This window comes from Hemibagrus wyckioides, linkage group LG25, assembly GCF_019097595.1.
Source record: "Hemibagrus wyckioides isolate EC202008001 linkage group LG25, SWU_Hwy_1.0, whole genome shotgun sequence".
NCBI classification, from domain to species: Eukaryota; Metazoa; Chordata; class Actinopteri; order Siluriformes; family Bagridae; genus Hemibagrus; species Hemibagrus wyckioides.
The window spans coordinates 17,221,959-17,241,457 of NC_080734.1; the positions used below are offsets into that span (position 1 = coordinate 17,221,959).

The 19,499-nt window shown below is 42.3% G+C and overlaps 1 protein-coding gene across 3 annotated transcripts in view; it reads right to left on the minus strand.

Moving 5' to 3' along the window:
- The window catches only part of ralgps2 (Ral GEF with PH domain and SH3 binding motif 2), a 127,738-nt gene that overhangs the window by 48,206 nt on the left and 60,033 nt on the right, over positions 1-19,499 (minus strand). For all 3 annotated transcript variants that reach the window (XM_058379429.1, XM_058379428.1, XM_058379430.1), the window contains exons 6-8: positions 9,434-9,517; positions 6,132-6,221; positions 4,189-4,281 (exon numbers count right to left, since the gene is read on the minus strand). In XM_058379429.1, the coding sequence (XP_058235412.1) occupies positions 4,189-4,281; positions 6,132-6,221; positions 9,434-9,517 (267 nt within the window). The remainder of the gene's footprint in view (positions 1-4,188; positions 4,282-6,131; positions 6,222-9,433; positions 9,518-19,499) is intronic.

Genomic DNA, 19,499 nt, shown 5'->3' on the forward strand with positions numbered 1-19,499 from the left:
TCAAAGGCAACACGTGTACACTTCATCATCACCATGGGTAAGACCAACACAAACCAAACAAACAGCTGGCAAAAGATGGAGTCAAATATAACAATACACATAAAGCACGTAACGATAGAAGAGAGCCAGGTTTACACAAAAACGCACAAAGCCTCATTGTTGTGTTCATACGTGTCACGTTAGACAGCCATACTGTACCTGCACCTTATCTTACCTTCCTGCAATTAACGTTTCCGTCTGCACAGACTGCAGCGTCGATAATTTAAATTGTTCGCACTTTTTATACATTATAATACTACACTATTACACACCCATCAGCCATAACATTATGACCACTACCAGGTGAAGTGAGTAACACTGATGATCTCCTCATCATGGCACCTGTTAGTGGGTGGGATATATTAGGCAGCAAGTGAACATTTTGCCCTCAAAGTTGATGTGTTAGAAGGAAAAATGGACAAGCGTAAGGATTTGAGCTTTGAGTTTGACGAAGGGGCCATGTTATGATGGCTAGACAACTGGATCAGAGCATCTCCAAAACTGCAGCTCTTGTGGGGTGTTCCCGGTCTGCAGTGGTCAGTATCTATCAAAAGTGGTCCAAGGAAGGAACAGTGGTGAACCGGCGACAGGGTCATGGGCGTCCAAGGCTGATTGATGCACGTGGGGAGAGAAGGCTGGCCCGTGTGATCCGATCCAACAGATGAGCTACTGTTGATCAAATTGCTGAAGAAGTTAATGCTGGTTCTGATAGAAAGGGGTCAGAATGCACAGCGTATCACAGTTTGTTGCATATGGGGCTGCATAGCCGCAGGACCAGTCAGGGTGCCTGTGCTGATCGCTATGCGCCGCCGACAATAGGCACGTGAGCATCAGAACTGGACCACAGAGCAATGGAAGAAGGAGGCCTGGTCTGATGAATGGTGGTGGTAATGTTTCTGTTGTAGAACAGCAGTGTTGTGGGTTTGATCAGTTGAGGTGTGAGCTCGAAAAACACACGCTTGGATCACGTTCAATCACCTTAAAGTTACTCAACTCAATCACGTGGGACTCGACAATTCAACAAGCTATTTCCTTCTATCCTGATGTGTGATGAACAATGGTCAGATGAATTCATCAGAAAATCACACACAGGTCTTCAACAGTAAAGAGCCGCCTCGTGACTTATTCACAGGACAATAATTAATGACTGCACGAAAATATCCCTTTAATGCGTGTATAGATTTTTGCACGTGTCTATGGAACGTGCCAACTATTCTAAACGCAAATGCACAATTTTACATAGTTTTTTTTTTAAGTCGAAGATAAAAGGCAGTGTAGACTGTATCGAGTGCTAGAAAATACACCTTTAAATCATCCAGGATTACTGGTGGACAGGCTTATCAGAGTAAGCGAAAAATACAGAGCACAGCTGCAGGAGAGAGAGAGAGAGAAATATGTGAAGAAAACACAGATCTTTCCCTTGCCAGAGGATTGGAGTGAGGTCAGACTGCAGGAATGCTGTTTAGGGTTTTAAAAGAGGCTGGGTGTCTGAGAGCAGATCTCAGAAAGAGAGAGAGAGAGAGAGAGAGAGAGAAGATGGTGGGGGCAAATGTGAGGGGAGATGTCTAGATAGTGGGGTGAGAAGGGAAGAGAAGGGGAGAGAAGGGGAAAGGGGTCTTACAACACACTTTTTTACAGCAGAACGGCCAAAAGATTCAGGAAACCTGATCAACATGACAGATCCGAGTTCTGAACTCTATAACACGCGGCAGAGCAAAAAATAATTCAGCAGAAATATAAAAAAAATAAATCTATGGAAAGAATCCAGGACAGGATGGTGTGATGAAGTGCAATGTGAACGTACTGCTCTCACACTGAAGAGGATTTTTCAGGCTGGAGTGTGTTACATCACTGTGATACGCTGAACATTGTGAGGTTTAACTCATCAACACATCACACACTTTACGGTCTGATTTAATGTTAAAGACCAAGAGACGAGTTACATCCTGTTCTCACTTACAGTATAACTGTGATAATCATTCACTCACCAGCTCACTACATCCCTCTCTCTCTCTCTCTCTCTTTCACTTACTCAATCATTCTCTCCCTGCCTTCCTTCCTTCATTCCCTACCTCACTCTTTCATTCCCTCCCTCCCTCCCTAGCTCACTCCTTCCTTTACTCTCTCCCTTCTTCCTTCCCTCCCTCCCTTACTCACACTTTCATTCCTCCCTCCTTCACTAGCTCACTCCCTCCCTCACTCATTCCTTCACTCCTTCCCTTATTCACACTCTTCTACACTCCCTCCCTCAATCACTCCCTCGGTCTTTCCTTCACTCCCTCCTTAATTCCTTCATTCACTCCCTCCCTCCCTCAATCCTTCCTTCACTCCCTCAATTCTTTCTTCACTCCCTTCCTTACTCCCACCTTCCTTCACTCCCTCCCTCTGCACCTTCCTTCACTCTCTCCCTCCCTCAATCCTTCCTTGACTCCCTCCCTTCCTCCCTCCTTCCTTCACTTCCTGCCTTCCTCCCTCCCTCCTTCACTCTCTCCCTCCCTCCTTCCTTCACTCCCTCCCTTACTCACTCCTTCCTTCACTCCCTTCCTCCCTCCTTCCTTCACTTCCTGCCTTCCTCCCTCCCTCCTTCACTCTCTCCCTCCCTCCTTCCTTCACTCGCTCCTTTCTTCACTCCCTCCCCCCTTCCGCACTCCCTCCTTCACTCCCTCCCTAACACCCTCCATCCTTCACTCCCTCCCTCACACCCTCCATCCTTCACTCCCTCACGCACTCTAATAACTTCACATCTTTCTCCACTCACCCTCTTTCCTTCAGTCTGTTTCTCCTTCCTTACTTCCTTCCTTCCTTCCACTTGCTCCTTCTCTCCTTCAGTAGCCCCTCACTCCCTCCTTCAGTCCCTCCATTACCCCCACTGTCCTTCACTCCCTTCTTCATTCCCTCCCACCGTCCATCTTTCCTTCACTCCCTCCTCCATTACTCCCTTCTACACTCCTCTTCCTCCCTCCTTTACCCAGATGGTCAACCAGAAAGCCTAATCTCCTGTGAACTAAAGACTTTCCCTCGCTGTGGAACACAACAGCACTGGGATGGTCACTGTACACTGACTCCAGACTCTCCTCACTGAACATTAAATAAACGTCTCCGCAATAAAAACATCACCACATTAATGATTATACAACGTACATTGCTGCGCAACACATTTATTATTAGTCTTAGAATTATGTGAAAGCATCTGGCACACGAGCCTCGGTGTATGAGCCGTTACTATAGAAACATATGAGAACGAGTGCATTAACTACCATTTAATTTTTTCTGACCAATCAGATCAGAGATTTAATCCACACCCTAGTATGCAGAAGTGCTTTAATATATAATTATTGACATTCTGGGGGGGAAATACAGTACTATGATGGACAATAGCTTACATCATCTGACCATTAAAGATTAAGTCAGACATCGAGATGGTGAGGACAAACTTCCTGTGATGACATGAGGAAGTAACCTCGAGGATCCAGACTCTAAAGAGAAGATCTTCCTCATCTGGGTGACACCAGAGTGTGTGATCATCATCACCTCCCTTCTTTAACTGTGTTCTATATGGTCAAGTGCAATGAGGAGCTTTTAGGCAACTTATGAGTTTAAGTATCAGTGTAATTACTGAAAACATTATCATCATTTTAACATAAATCCCTTTATGGTAAAGTTGTTGTTCTTTCGGCTGCTCCTTGTTTGCCACAGTGGCCTGCTGGTTCAATTTGGCACAGGTTTTATGCCCTTCCTGATGCAACCCCTCCCATTTTTATCCAGGTTTGGAATTGGCACTGAGAGTTAACCCTTTGTCGACTGGGTTGGCTCCCTGGACGGGTTAGGGTTAGGGTTAGTGCTTAATGCCAGGAATTAAAATCCTAAATGACCTACTGCACCTTCTTACAGATCAGCAAATATTATTTTAAATATCTTAAGACTAAATGTCCAATGACACAAGTGTTAAATAAAAACGTGTAGAAATAAAGCAGCTGTGACGCATCCTCTTCCTGTCTTACTCCAGCTCACGCCCATGTGTCAGATTTCATAAAGCATTGAGCTAAAAGTTTGGTTCTGTCCACTGATTACTTCCTGGACCATGTCCCACACCTTGATGCGAGTGTATATGCCACAGGAGTGTGATGAAGTAGAAAGTGAGGTACTTACAGCCCACGTTTTGGTGAGTCTGTAAATGGGAGCGCTCTGTAAACCGGACACCACTGCCATCACCGCATGGAGGTTATTCATGTCACACAGTTTCTGTAGAACAAGAGAAATCACACACAGAGGAATGGAAAGAAACTATTACTGCTGTATCGGCATAGCAAGACGCATCAAGCCAATAAAAACCTTTATTAAAGATTTATTTATTTCACAACGTATTAAAGATTTATTAATAGAATGTATTAAGATCCATTTACATGAGAGTCTTTAATGATAAAAGGTTCGCATAACACGACTAAATAATTTGTAAGGCCTTAGTGTTTAATATTTTAAACCATTAGTGATTAGTTCACGAATATTACTAATATAAAATAAACATCGGGTATGTATATTTTATTCTAAGAAAACCTTTATAAACGAATAAACATTTCAAATGAATACAGCTGTTCTTAATTTTAGAAAAATAGTATCTGAAATAATTAAAAAATTCATCATAAATATCATTATATATTATTAAGAACATTATTAATAAGTCCAGGATTTTTTTGGAAAAATAAAAGGCCAGAAATTGAGTGGTTTTGGTCCAGACAATCACAAAAAAATCTTAGACATCATCTTTAATTATTCCATATCCCACAGTGGACATAAAAAGTTTACACACCCCTTTTAAAACATGTACAATAATGATTAATATTGTAAGAGAGGGGTGCGTAAACTTTTTATTCCCTCTGTACAGGATCATCTGTTAATGTTCTGTTGATCTCAGGCTGGAAGAGTCCAGGTCCAGCGCTCTGGATCATACTGAACACAGAGTTGGTTTACTTTATCCGTCCTCCGACATGAAGACTGTGGACATTTTAATTCGAAGTGGATATGTTTGGTTTGGTACAGGTGCTTCACATTAGCACTTCTGGCTTGGATTAATGACTAATACCAGAACAGATGAGAAGGGAAAGGTCTGAACCTGAAGCTTGACACAGAATTCTTCGAGAATTTGTCTTTAAACTTGCTGTTTATTAAGGTTTATTTCTGTCCTCAGTGCACTAATCGGACCAGAGAGGATTAATATAAATAAAGAAATAATAAATAAACAAAAACAACCCGAGTCAACTGAGGACCATTTGTAGAAATTACACAAATATGCGTGACTGGATAAAATGCAATAGACGACATGTTACAGAAGCTGCACTGATTTCTGTTCGGAAAACTGGAGCTGTTAAAATATGGATAATTTATTTCTTTATTTATTTTTGTTTATCATGCTCCGTTCTTTGATGGATTTGCTATTGGTCCGTTTTTACAACCTGTGATTTAAACCAATTAGAATCCACTATGATTATAAATGTACAAGTTTGGGAAGTGACAAAATTAATAATAATAATAATAATTATTATTATTATTATTATTATTATTATTATAAATATAATAATAAATAAAAATGAATTAATTACAATTTAAACATACAAACAAATATTTATATTATATGTTATATAATATTATATAATATATTACATTATACTACATTATATATTATATTATTTTATATTATATTATATTTTTTGTAAACATAAATTATTGCATGCAGGATTTTTTTCTTCCGCTTGCACTTAAAATATTTTTCTTGTCAGCTGAAAAACCAAAATAAAAGGTGATGAACTGCAGCGGTAAAGTCGGGGAAATGCCCGTTCCTGTCGACATCTAAACCATGCTTTGTGTGGCGTATTTCATTTCCCTAAAGCGTGCCAAGTTCTGCAAGAACAAACAGGAATGTGATGATATAATGCATCGGAAGAGCTGGAGAGATGGATGTAGCGACCACTTGGATCGATGACTGACTGCAGCGTGACTGATGAGGCTATAACACGTCATCACCTGACCGGAGGTCAATCCTGAAAACAGTGTTTAAAAGGAGTGTTTCAGTAAGCTTCAGGTGAAGGGAGCGTTACCTTCGCTGTCCTGATGTAGAGACTTAAAACCTCGGCTCTGATCTTCAAAGTTTGGGCATGAAGAATTTCCCGCACCACCCAGAAACTCACCTACACAGACAGACAGACACAGACACACACACACACGAAAAGCAGGAAGGAAGAAAAAAAAACAAAAAACAGATTTCCCCAATTACTATCTGTCATGACATCATTTTTTGAGCTCTGTGTGTTTGGGGGAAAAACAAGCAACAAGCTCACCATCTAACTGTAACGAGTGATGTAAATTCTCCTCCTTAAATCAACAAACCGTCTTAGAGATTTAACGAAACGTGTCTGTATATTGATTAACATAAAGTGAATATTTATATAACTCCTTTAAAGGTATGTAAATGTTTCTTAGTTTACTGTTTATGCCGTGAGCGGCCACGTTGATTTGCTGAACTCTTGCTGAACTCTCGGTTGAGGTTCGAGATATCTAAATAATCTTTGGTCCAGCGGTGTCTGATCTAATCTGGACAGGTCCGGTGCGGGTTTTCATTCCAGTCCAGCAGGAGCTTCACCTGATTCCGCTGTTTAATCAGCTGATCTTTCAACAGACTCGACTGTGGCTTCTACTTGACTGGAATAAAAACCTGCACTCACTATCACACTGGACCTTTCCGGATTAGACTGGACACTCCTGTTTTATTCACATGCAGCCTTTTCATAGCTAGCCAGGTGGATGTTAAGTAGTATTTAGAAATCAGAAAGCTATTGAACATTTTTACATTTCCACCAGTTATGAAGACGTCCTGATCCAGAGCATCGTACTGAAGTGCTTTAAAGTCTCAATCAGTAAATGCACCCTGATACAGGATCGCTAGGCCACGGACTAAGAATACCATTAGTCTAAAAACTAGCCGTAACAGTTAACTCGTTGCGCGGAATCGAGATTGACAGGGATGTTTTGGCTCCAGTGTGCCATCTAGTGGAGGATTTTTTAAATCCTAGAACGTTGTTGCTGTTGTTAGCCTCCTGGTGGTCCAGCTGCAGGATCCCGTGCTCTCATTGCCGTGGCCCGGGTTCAATTCCTGGGCAGGACACTAACCCAGCCACTGAAGAGTTAACTCTCAGGGCCAGTCCCAAGCCCGGATTAAATGGGAGGGTTGCGACAAGGAAGGGCATCCGGCATAAAACCCTGTGTCAAATCGAAATATGTAACCGAAATGACCCGCTGTGGCGACCCTGAATAGGGAGCAGCAGAAAGAACAACAACAACGTTGTTGCTGTTGTTCTTTTGGCTGCATTCCTGTTCGGAGTGACCACAGTGGATCATTTGGGCTGCATGTTATGATTTGAAACAGATTTTTACACGCTGCATACCTTCCCGTTTTATCCGGGTTTGGGTCCAGCACTGAGAGTGGCTGGGATAGGGCCCTGCCCTGGAATCGAACCCAGGCCATGGCAATGAGAGCACGGGATCCTTCAACTAGACCACCAGGAGGCCTTTTAATCCTTCAACTCTATTTTCAGAATTTGGTTTGTTGTGTACATGTTTACCAATTAATTTGTTATGTTGCTCCACAGTGGTGGTTTATGACTCATATGTAACTAGACACTCAGACACTTAAGAATCTCTAGTGTTTCATTAGTATTTCTATTTCCTACTACGAGGCGATATATTCCGAGGAAAGTTCTAAAAAAAAACAAAAAAAAAAACAAAATGTTTATATCTTCAAATTAAACGTTGATCTCAAACCCGTTCTTGCTCTCTGTGATGCCCTAAGTGTTTGTTCATAAGAAGCTAAAATCTGAAGGTGTTTATCTTCAGTAAAATTCTGTGTAAGGTTTTCCAACAGCGGGAAAAACACACTGAAAGCCAACAGAGTCCTGACTCATTTTATATCAGACTCACAGCCAGAAAATCATTCATTTCTTTATACTGATTACAAACGTCTGATAAGACCAAAGAGGAGAACATCAGTCTACTGGTAAAAGGGTTAAGAGTAGATGAACACTGGCTCTTTCATTGGTGTTGCTTCTAAATGCTCACGTAAAGTCATGCAGAGTATAAACCAGCTTTAAATACGAATGCAATTCACATGAACGGCTTAAGAAACATAATGGATGGATTCTCTCTGTGTCTCTCTACAGTCGTGACTCAGTGGTTAAGACTTCTGGCTCCTCATGAGAAGGTCATGAGTTCAAGCCTCTGCACCGCCAAGCTGCTAGAGCCATATCTGACCCCGTGCCCTGACCCTAACTTCCTACCAAGTTGAAAAATGTGAAGAAATTAATTTGACCAGAATGTGCTTGTATTGTGACTTCGTTTTTGGTTCTCCGTCTCAGCTGCAGGCTCGAGCTTATGGTTTCTGCATCTGGCTGTTACACTGCTAATGGTAGCTACAAGCCATTTCATGTTACTCAAGAAAAATAAACACAGAGGGAAGAAGAGGGGGAATAAGAGAGTTTGTGGAAAGAGAAATAGACGGATCTGAAAAGCCTCTGAATTTAGCCAGCAGACGTTATGCAAAAAAAATAAATCCCGGGGGATTTCTAGCATCTATCACTGGATAATCCAATGAGGCTGAGAGTGATGTTCAGAGTACGTGTGTGTGTGTGTGTCTTTCGGCATGGCTGTGTTTACGTTCCAGTGCGTTTGCACAGAGCCAAGGGGCTATTGAGGGAAAACTGCAGGCGATATTAAACAAGGTGTAATAAACTGTCTTTATGTGTGTATTTATGGACACGTAGCCCTTTTCTTATTAAAGCGTCTACACACAGGAACACTCCAGCCTCTATATACAGAGCCAGTAACCAATAAAAACCACTAACACACTTGCTAATACAGCACTTCTGAGTTTGTTTGTTTCTTTAAACCCTTTTCCTGGCAAGTTTCAGAACCTAGAATTGAACCATGAATCTGACTCCCGACTGCAAGGTGTAAGGTTTATTCCGCTCCCTTACTCGGGGCAGTGAGACGAACCTCAGTGAAGAGGCAGTGAATATGTTCCTGCTAACTACCTACAGAGGAAGAAGCCAAACATTTGGTCATGCTACATAAAAGGTCCTGATCGTTTCCATTCAGCATAAGTGACTGAGATATCAGCTTGTTCATCCACCAGATGCTGCGTGTTATCACCGAGGGGGGAAAAAAGGGGCCGGGTTCCAAGAACATGGTACACAAACGAGGAAAAAGACAACGGCAATGACGTCATTTTTCCGATCAGGTGCTGGCCAAGGAGATAAATCAGACTCCTTCCAGCACACTGTCTGTCTGGCTTTGAGTTTCGTAAGAGAAAGGTCAAAGAAAGCAGACTCTGTGTGTGTGTGTGTGTTACCTGATTGAATCTGCGCGTGAAAGCCACGGCATTAGGAGCTGAACTGTGTTTCTCTTTCTTGTTCCAGCCGCAACTCGAGAGTTCCTATCATGAAACAAACAAACAAAGCAATAAATCCACAGTTAAGCAATCTCAACATTACCCAAGGCTGTTAGTGTGCTCCCCGTGTGTTTAGCAAAATATTTGCCTTCAAACAAAAAAAAAGAAGATCGAAATTAAAAGTGAGGGGGCGAGGGAACGACTCTCGCTGCCAAACAAGCGAGAGATGTCTTTCATCTAACACGAGTCTGTTTTACTGCTCACGCTGAGCCAAAGATCTGAAGAAATAAACAGGAGGCATGCGGACGGGACGTGAGCTCATGTTAAACGGAGGAGACGGAGGAATAGAAAAGCGTTGAGCTTTGCACAGAGCCGGAACGAGATGTGCTAAAAGAGTGCTATAAAAGCCGTGCAAACTAGTGTTGGAACAAGTTGTGGTTCTGTCTGAATCCATTTTGAAATAAAAAAAAATTTGGAAAACAGAAAAAGACGTTTATTATTATTAGTGCTTGAGCAGCTTTAATGAAGGAGATAATGGGTACACAGCAACCTACAGTACCTTTATTACAGGCCCTGAAATTGTACATCAATATTAAAGTCTCATTTAGTTCAACTACATCACTCATCATTCCACGCTGGACAGAACGGACAGATCTTCAGCGATGCATGGTTTCCAGTGAAGCGTGAGGGTGGTAGTCTCCCAGGAGGTCAACCCTGCGGGGCATCCAGAGATGGACCGGCTCCAGCTGGATCCTGCTTCCAGAAGATTTGGGTATATGAAAGCAACGATGCCAACCCTTTGTGGACTTCGAGGAGGACAACAACCTCCTGATTAATACACACACTAACATTATACTTATGCTGTATCTGCATCACACAACTGACCATAGAAAGGACATTGTTGATAATCACACTCTTCAGTGTTTTGAATCATTTATAATCACACTCTAAATCTAATCTCAAATCTAACCAAGGGGGTCACAGTCCAGTGACTTCTTTGCCAGTCCCAAGCCCGGATAAATAGAGAGGGTTGCTTCAGGAAGGGCATCCGGCATAAAACATTGCCAAATTTAATCATGGTCAACAGTCCGGAGTAATGGAGAATGTGGGAAAGACGTAAAGAAGCGAGTGCAGGCAGGTTGGAGAAAGGTGTCGGGAGTTCCGTGTGACAGAAAAATATTGGTGAGGATCAACGGGAAGGTGTACAGGACGGTGGTGAGACCAGCCATGCTGTATAGTTTAGAGGCAGTGTCACTGAGGAAGAGACAGGAGTCAGAGCTGGAGGTAGCAGAGCTGAAGATGTTGAGGTTCTCTTTGGGAGTGACAAGGTTGGACAGGATTACGAATGAGTACATCAGAGGGACAGCTCATGTTGGATGTTGGGGGATGAAGTTAGGGAGGACAGGTTAAGATGGTTTGGACATGTTCAAAGGAGGGAGAGTGAGTATATCGGTAGGAGAATGTTGGACGTGTAGCTTCCAGACAGGAAGCAAAGATGAAGGCCAAAGAGGAGGTATATGGATGTAATAAATGAGGACATATAGCTAGTGGGTGCAAGTGTTGAGGATGCAGAAGATAGGTGGAGAGAGATGATTCGCTGTGGGGACCCCTGAAGGGAAAAGCCGAAAGAAGACGACGACTCTCTGGTGTCACCCAAATGAGGATGAGGTTCCTCTCAAGGTTTCTTCCTTATACCATCTAAGGGAGTTTTTCCTCACCACAATCTCCCCAGGCTTGCTCACTAGGGATGATTTTGACTAACATCTAGGACTTTTTGCACTGTTTTTTGTTTCTTATGTTCATTACAGCTGCTTTGAGACAACGTATATCGCTCAAAGCGCAATACAAATAAAATTGAATTGAACTGAGAGTTAACTGTATTTGAATGGGCTTTTTTAAGACATTCTAAAGCTCTTCACACAGCATGGATCTTTACTCTTATCAGGAAATGGTTGATCTGGCTGTAGGCTTTCAGTCCAAACAAACAGGAGCAACACCAGACTCTTCTACAGTATTTAATTAGATACTCGGCTACAGAAACTGATAGCACTCTTTACTAAAGGCCACAAATACACATGGCTTGAATTCGCACATCATTCAGTGAAGCACGAGGGTGGTAGCATCATGCTGAGAGTTACTCATGGCCATGCTTCTATGACTCGCGCTGACTTTACTAGATGGTCTTCTGAGTCTCGGTTCTGGCATGTCCTTAGTATTTCATTTAAAATAAACCAACAGTACTGCAGTGAAGTAAAAACCAAATATTATGCGCGATTGAAAGAACTGTAACAATCCAACGTGGACACAATAACACCAGACAAGTCAAATTTCAAAATCTAATCATAATATTCCCATAGCTGATTATCACAGTTACAGTAAGTAAACGTGCACACACATGCACACACAGCACTTCTTAGGAAGGTTTCCTGCAGAGATTTCAACACACACACACACAGCTGCATGCTGATAATGACACCGACCACCAAATACTCACAGTACTCCACACACACACGGTCAACCCACGCTACACTTAGACACACTCAAAAAAAACAAAATAATGAATCATAAACGTGCCAAGAGAGACTGCAGCATAGCAACATGCACACAAACACAGATGTTAACCAACCGGGCCACAAGCGCCCCCTCGCATGTTTCTGGGTTGCCGTGTGTCCCCAGCGCCACGGAGCGGGCCAAAGAAATCATTCTCGACATAGAGCTAAGATTTTCCTAATAGATGAATTAGGTCGTAACTGAAAGAACGTCCAGGACACTCGCACATCCACACACAGAGCTGCAGGGGGGGGCAACTCAGCCAGAACTAATTACAAACCATCAATCAGGCCTAATGTGTATGCATGTGTGTGTGTGTGTGTGTGTGTCAGAACAACCAGGACGAAACTCAGCAGCCGCACAGAAGCGTCATGATTAACTCTGAGAGCTCGTGATCAACAGCCAGCGTGAAATCCTCACGTCTGCTGTGCCGCGTCCTGCAGTACGACGTCTCGATGAGTAAAGACTCCTAGTTTAAGCATCTTTGCAGTGTTCTGACTCCTGAGAAGTCAGTGGGGTTTGTTACGCCATCATGGTTTCACGGTTAGTCACAAATAACAGACTTAATTTATCCGTGGCTTTTTTTTCCGGATCAGAGCTGCACTTTTCCCCCCTCACAGCTACTCTCTCTTCACTTTATAATGACAAAATGAATATATTTCTAAACTCCCTTTAGGATTAAGCTGGTGTTGCATAAAGAGGATTATGCTGTGCAATGTAATTACAGTGTAATAACATATTAAACAAGCATTTAGGGATTTAGGAGACTTAGGTCTTTAGTGCTTTTTCTTTGTTACGTGACGCTATTATGAGACACGTCCCTGATGCCTCTCATCTAACGGGAAAACACACCAATTCGAGCACATTTTACTTGCTTTGTTTTTATCCAACACACAGAGAGGCTTCTGTATAAACAGTCAATAATAAACAAAATGGTCTTGAAAATACCACGATATCATGAAATACCGTGATATTTTTAGAGCGTGCGATCGTTTGAAAAATAAACTCCACGAGCTGTCACTTTGCACTAAACTGACCGACGCCAGGTTTAAATGAATGACCGGGGATCCTCGCCGGAATGACGACGACTTTTTAACACGGTACATTAAAGAGAGACATCTGGTAAAGATTAGAGAGGGAGTGTTCTCTCCCTCCATTAGACATTAGCACACATGTGCGATTCGGTTGCTAAGATGTCAGAGCAGGAGAAAGCTCCCGGGTGTACAGGTCCCGGAGATTTCACCGCTTGAGCAGGGTGAATACGAGGGGAAAGGAACATGACTGCCTGTGGGCTCTGTTCACTAAACTATTTAGTGTCTTCTGAAACACATAAAACTGGCAGGAATCCCGCGGTGAGAGGAATCAGTCGCTGATCTTCCTAAACACTTACACGTTTCTTTTCAGGTCACGTCTTTATTCAGACGTCTGAAGCTCCTCTTCTTCACACGCTATAATAGATCTATTAGGAGGTTTAAGAAAGAGAGCGGAGATGAATAAGGAACAACAAATACAGCCATGTTTGACCTAAACAACATTTGGTCCACAAGCTTGAACTGGTCAATCCAGTGGTCATCATGTCTACCTACACCATGCACTGGCTCCACTGTAAATCTTTCACAAATAGCAGACCAGGTTCCTTTAGGATACACCTTTCAACATACTACGATTTGGGACACGCCCATTCTAATTTTATTCTTCACCTTGTGACAGATACAGGTACGTGTAAGCTCACAGCATTACAGCAGTTGTTCTGAGTCAGCATCTCCGGTGCACACAATATGAAGCAGCATGATCTACCACTCAGGATTCACTTTCCTCTACAGCAGGAGTCTTTATATCTCCAGTAGTGAGAGTAGTGTATTGTAGATTCATATGTAGATTCAATCACCTAGGGCTTGCACATAAACACAAATACATTTAAACATACACCAACGATCAGGCATAACCATTATGACCACTGACCGGTGAAGTGAATCAGACTGATGATCTCCTCATCATGGCACCTGTTAGTGGGTGGGATATATTAGGCAGTAAGTGAACATTTTGTCCTCAAAGATGGTGTGTTAGAAGCAGGAAAAATGGACAAGCGTGAGGATTTGAGCGAGTTTGACGAAGGGCCAGATTGTGATGGCTAGACCACTGGATCAGAGCATCTCCAAAACTGCAGCTCTTGTGGGGTGTTCCCGGTCTGCAGTGGTCAGTATCTATCAAAAGTGGTCCGAGGAAGGAACAGTGGTGAACCGGCAACAGGGTCATGGGCGGCTAAGGCTCAATGATGCACGTAAGGAGAGAAGGCTGGCCCGTGTGATCTGATCCAACAGACGAGCTACTGTTGCTCAAATTACTGAAGAAGTTAATGCTGGTTCTGATAGAAAGGTGTCAAAGTGCATCACAGGTTGTTGCGTATGGGGCCGCATAGCCGTCAGGATGCCCAAGTGGTCATAATGTTATGCCTGTTCAGTGTAAGTCTGATATTAATCTGGAACTACATTTCTAATGCTCTATAAAGCTGCTTTGAGATCATGTCCATTGTTTAAAGCACTACACAAATACAACTGAATTGAATTGTGGTCTTGCCGCTGCAGGGGTTCATACAAGTGAGCGATAAAGAAGTGTGATGTGGTGAAGTGCAAATGATCCACTCAAATAACGAACCCAAAGCACCATGTACATCAGACTAGCCATTTTCTGCTTCGCTAAGACTATTTATTTAAGCCGAATTGATTACACATGTTGTAGAAATGACATCACAATACACTGGCAAAGCATTTCACACACTGTAAGGTACCAAGCTTTGCCATTTATTATGGACATTTCCCCTACTGTTAACTGACCTGAAGTCTCAAGTGGTGCTTAAAGCAAATAATTCAGGTTGAAGAGGTTCAGCTGACAAAAGGGAGGGGGGAACAAAAAAAAAAGGTAGGTTGGGAAACCCTGATATAAAGCTCTAGCGTCTAGCTAGTTTTGCAGCGAGACAGATGATGATTTAAAGTAGAGTTTCAGACACTGGCTCTCCCTGTGCTCCTCATCCAAAAAGCACACAAAGCCCTGACAAATCGCCGTCCCAGCAGGCGGTTTATGGCCATGCCTGGAAAACTGGAGAGCGAGCGCTAACCCAAAAAAAGCAACCCATCATGGGAGAGACAGGTAGGAAAAAACGCTTGGTGAAGCATTAGATATGTGGAAAGTGTGTGTGTGTGAGATGGGGTGAAGCTTTCCAGGTGTATAATTGATAGAAAAGAGATAAGTGCTGGCAAGGGAATAGTCATAGCAAGAACAGGAAGTCTTGCATTCTGTTGCTGCAAACATCGACACGCACAGACACGAGGAAAATATAACGAAGCGCTGTTAAAAATTGACGTCTCGTGCATGTCTTGCCTCTGAATGACCTCCACCTCCAGCTTATGAATCTATGAACAAAATGTCATTTCCAGAACAGTACAGTGAATGAATGTTCCAGGGCTGTGTTTTATTTCTCTGGAGAGCCACTACAGACTCCGCAGTTATCCTGTTACTGCATGTTTTAGAATTAGAGACAAAGACAAAACCCCAAACACACACACACACACACACACACACACACACGTCCTGGCTCAGAGCTCGCCCTCCATCTTCATACAACAGCCATAACTTTATATTGCAGCTACTGTATACATGTATATATAAATGTGTGTGTGCGTGTCTCAACAAGCAGCATGAAGCTGTAAGAGCAGCAGATGATCGTGTGTATGGCAGCAGTGTGTTTGGTTTTTGTGTGATGGTTGGTGTTCAGTGAGAGTTGAGGCTCGGGGTTGAGACACAGCTGAGCTGAGGTCTAACGTGACCGTATGTTGTAACCATGCAGCAAAACAACGCCTGCAAAATCACTCCCCTGTTACAGCAACATAAACATCCAGCTGCTAAGCATTAGTGTGTGTATACAGAGAGAGAGAGAGAGAGAGAGAGAGAGAGAGAGAACTTGGAAATTTGAATGTTGGATATAGAAGTTGGAACTCGAAAGTCGAAAAATGGAACGTTGAATACAAAACTCGGAACACGGCATTCAGAATTCTGAATTTGGAAGTCGAAATTTTGGGGGGGTTGAAACTGGGAATTCAGAATTTGGAATTCAGAATTTAGAAATCAGAATTCAAAACTCAAAATTTGGAATTAGAAATTTAAGAATTCAGAATTTTGAGGTGAGAATTTGGATTTTAGATATCAGAACTCGGAACATGGAATTCGAAATTAAGAATTTGGAAATTGGAATTCAGAACTTGGAACCCAGAACATGGAATTGGAAATGTGGAATTCGAAACTCGGAACATGGAATTCTTAATGTAAATTGACTGAATGAAATGAATGTAGAACTTAGAAGTCAGTCAGAACTTCAGATCTCGAAATTTGGAATCTGGTACTTGGAACTTAGAAACACTACGAAACACGGAACTCTGAATCTTTAATTCGGTATATGAAACTTAGAATCTAGAATTCGGAACTTGTATCGGAATTCTAAATCCATAGTGTCTCCTCCCTGCCCTATCAAAGCTCCAGCAGGACTCTGGCTAACAGATCCTCCTCAAATAACACAAAAACACAAACAGACTCCCTGATAATGAACTCCACATCCCTTCAGACTTTTATACTCTCCGTCTTTTAGTGCTTTGAATTTCACATTCAGAAATCTCCCTCAGATGCAGAAATCCTTCCTAATTTCTCATGCCTTGTTCACAGAACCATCTCGAGCGAATTATGAAGTGATGTGCATCCTCTCTTGCGTACCTGTAGAAACTGTTTCAGATATTTCGGCTAAATCACAGAAACAAACAGGACACGAGATGGTGAAAGAAGCTAGGAAAAGATGCTGCTGGTATTTACAATCACCTTTATCTAGACTTCAGTGTCATTTCCAGTGACTGGATCTTACAATGTGTGTGCATTTTCCCGCCAGGGCAGTGACTCGAGTCGGGTCGGTGCTGGAGGTGGTTTGAGCGATCGTATCTGAGGAAGCTTTCACGCTGACTGTTAAGTCTAAAACAAAAACACAGTTCACACGAAAAATTGCTCATGTGGACCAGCACTGTACCGAACCCGAGACCTATAGGAGGTGGTGTGAGTTCAGTTGCACTGGAACTGTGCTGCAATTCCTGTAAATGTGAACGCTCTTGCACTTGTTCAGGAAGTAAAGTAACCTGTGTGTGTTTTAGCCGATGATGAGACGACGTGTAGCATGAGTGGCAAGGGAACATTGTGGGATTTTAAACACGGTTAGTGGATACAGTTGTGTTCACCACTGAGTGTTAAGATGATGTAAAATGCACGCAAACGCACCAAGGTTCGATATTATAAAATAAGCCTGATACCAGAGCAATGCTGTGAGTAGCCATGAACACACACACACTGAGATATGGATGTCCTGAGACACACTGGACCTTGTTCACACCTGTGCTTAGCTCTGTCCACTTACGAGCGGTTCACCTAGGACGCATGCTAATGTCCGGTCTCTGTGTGTGCTTTCTGCTCTAAGCACACGTACACTCTCACTGATTAGCTGCTCTTATAGAACACAAGTCTGTAGAACTCTCTTAAATCTTAAAGAACTCTTAAAGAAGAAAAGACAAAAATCAGCTCCCTCCAGGATATTGTGTGATTGTCGCAGACAAAATCAAGTACAGCGGGGTTTTTCCCGCAAAATCGAACTGGCGGAATTGCAAGCCCAGGGTTCTTTTAAACTCCTACCAGTAAAGATGCACACTGTAATGAGAGCTGTACTCATCATGTCTCAGGCCTGAGCGCTGCAGCTTTCTCACCCCTTTCAGCAAATACAATAAAAAGAACATTCATTTCCTATTACAACAATTGTGTGTTCACATTTCCAAGGATGCTTGGTAAGAAATTGAATCATCAAAGATCGTTTGTGGCTCATGGTGAGCTCAGAAAGTGAAAACGTATTATAAACTTCACAATGCAAGTATTTACAGGACTAATGAAGCTGGGAGAGAACCGCAGGACGAATCTAATCCATGAAAAGCGGGAGGTCACGGGCCGAGGCTGCCGAAGTTCCTGCCAGGAGGAGGTTTAATAAATCGCAGTACAAACACGCTGACAGGTCAGAACTGCCAAACAACCCAAACCTCACAGTGCTGTTGAACCGTCGCTCGCCAAATAACTGTGTAAATGAGTCTGAAAGCGAGATTCCGAAAAACATTCAGGACAGCTGTAACACACCAAGACTAATCAATCACAGACTCTCACACACATTTCCACACTTCTGCCTTTTATTTTCCTCTTCACTGATGAGTCCGCATCAGAACTTGACACTAGTTTTTAGGAACATAGAAATTCTGTACAGTTTCACAGAAACATCTGGCAGAAGAAAGACAGGGCTGTGTCCAGAAGTATTCAGTACACCATTTGGAACCCGGAATTTGGAATTTAGAATTCAGAAATGAAAATTTAGAAATCAGAATTCCGAATTTGGAACTCGGAATACAGAATCTAGAACTTGGAAGTCTGAAATCAGAACTTGGACCTTCAGAACTCAGAATTTGGAACTTGGAACACAGAGAACATGGAATCTAGAACTCGGAAGTCGGAAATCAGAATTTGGATCTCGAAATCTGGAATCAGGAACTCCGACTTTGGAACTCCGAATTCGGAACTTGAAGAACATGAAATCTAGAACCCGGGAGTCGGAAATCACAATTTGGATCTTGGAATTTGGAATTCAGAACTCAGAATTTGGAACTCTGAACACTGAATTTGAAAATTAGAATTGGCAACTCAGAACTCGGAATTTGGAACAAGGAGAAAATGGAATCTAGAACTCGGAAATCGGAAATCAGAATTTGGATCTCGAAATTTGGAACATGGAGAACGTGGAATCTAGAACTCATAAGTCGAAAATCAGAATTTGGATCTCGGAATATGGAAACTGGAACTCAGAATTTCGAATCAGGAACACAGAAATTGAAAATTACAATTGGGAACTCGCAACATGGAACTTAAAGATGGAATTTGAAATTCTGAATTCAGAACTCAGAATTAGCAATTCAGAATTTGGAACTTGGAATTCAAAATACAGAAAAGAATGTTTAATTTGGGATAAGGAACTTCTGAATTTTAAATCCACAGCGTCTCCTCCCTGCCCTATTAAAGCTCCAGGAGGACTGGCTAACAGATCCTCAACAATTAACACAAAAACAAAAACAGACTCCCTGACTGCAAGTTTCTGCAAGACATCACTAAGACATGTGCTAACATTTAAGATTTTCCCCCAGAAAAAGGATTCTCACAGTCCTAGCGAGTACGGATGGACCGACAAGCCTAGATTCCTCTTTAGATCATGTTCATCATCAGCAATAAAAAAAAACAGTGTGAGGAGATTGTGTGCTTCGACCTGAGGCAGAAAATCAAGCTACACTAGAGTGTGAATATTTGTAACTTTAATACGTCATAAATCTCCTAATATTTTCTCACTAACAAAACCATTTTTCAC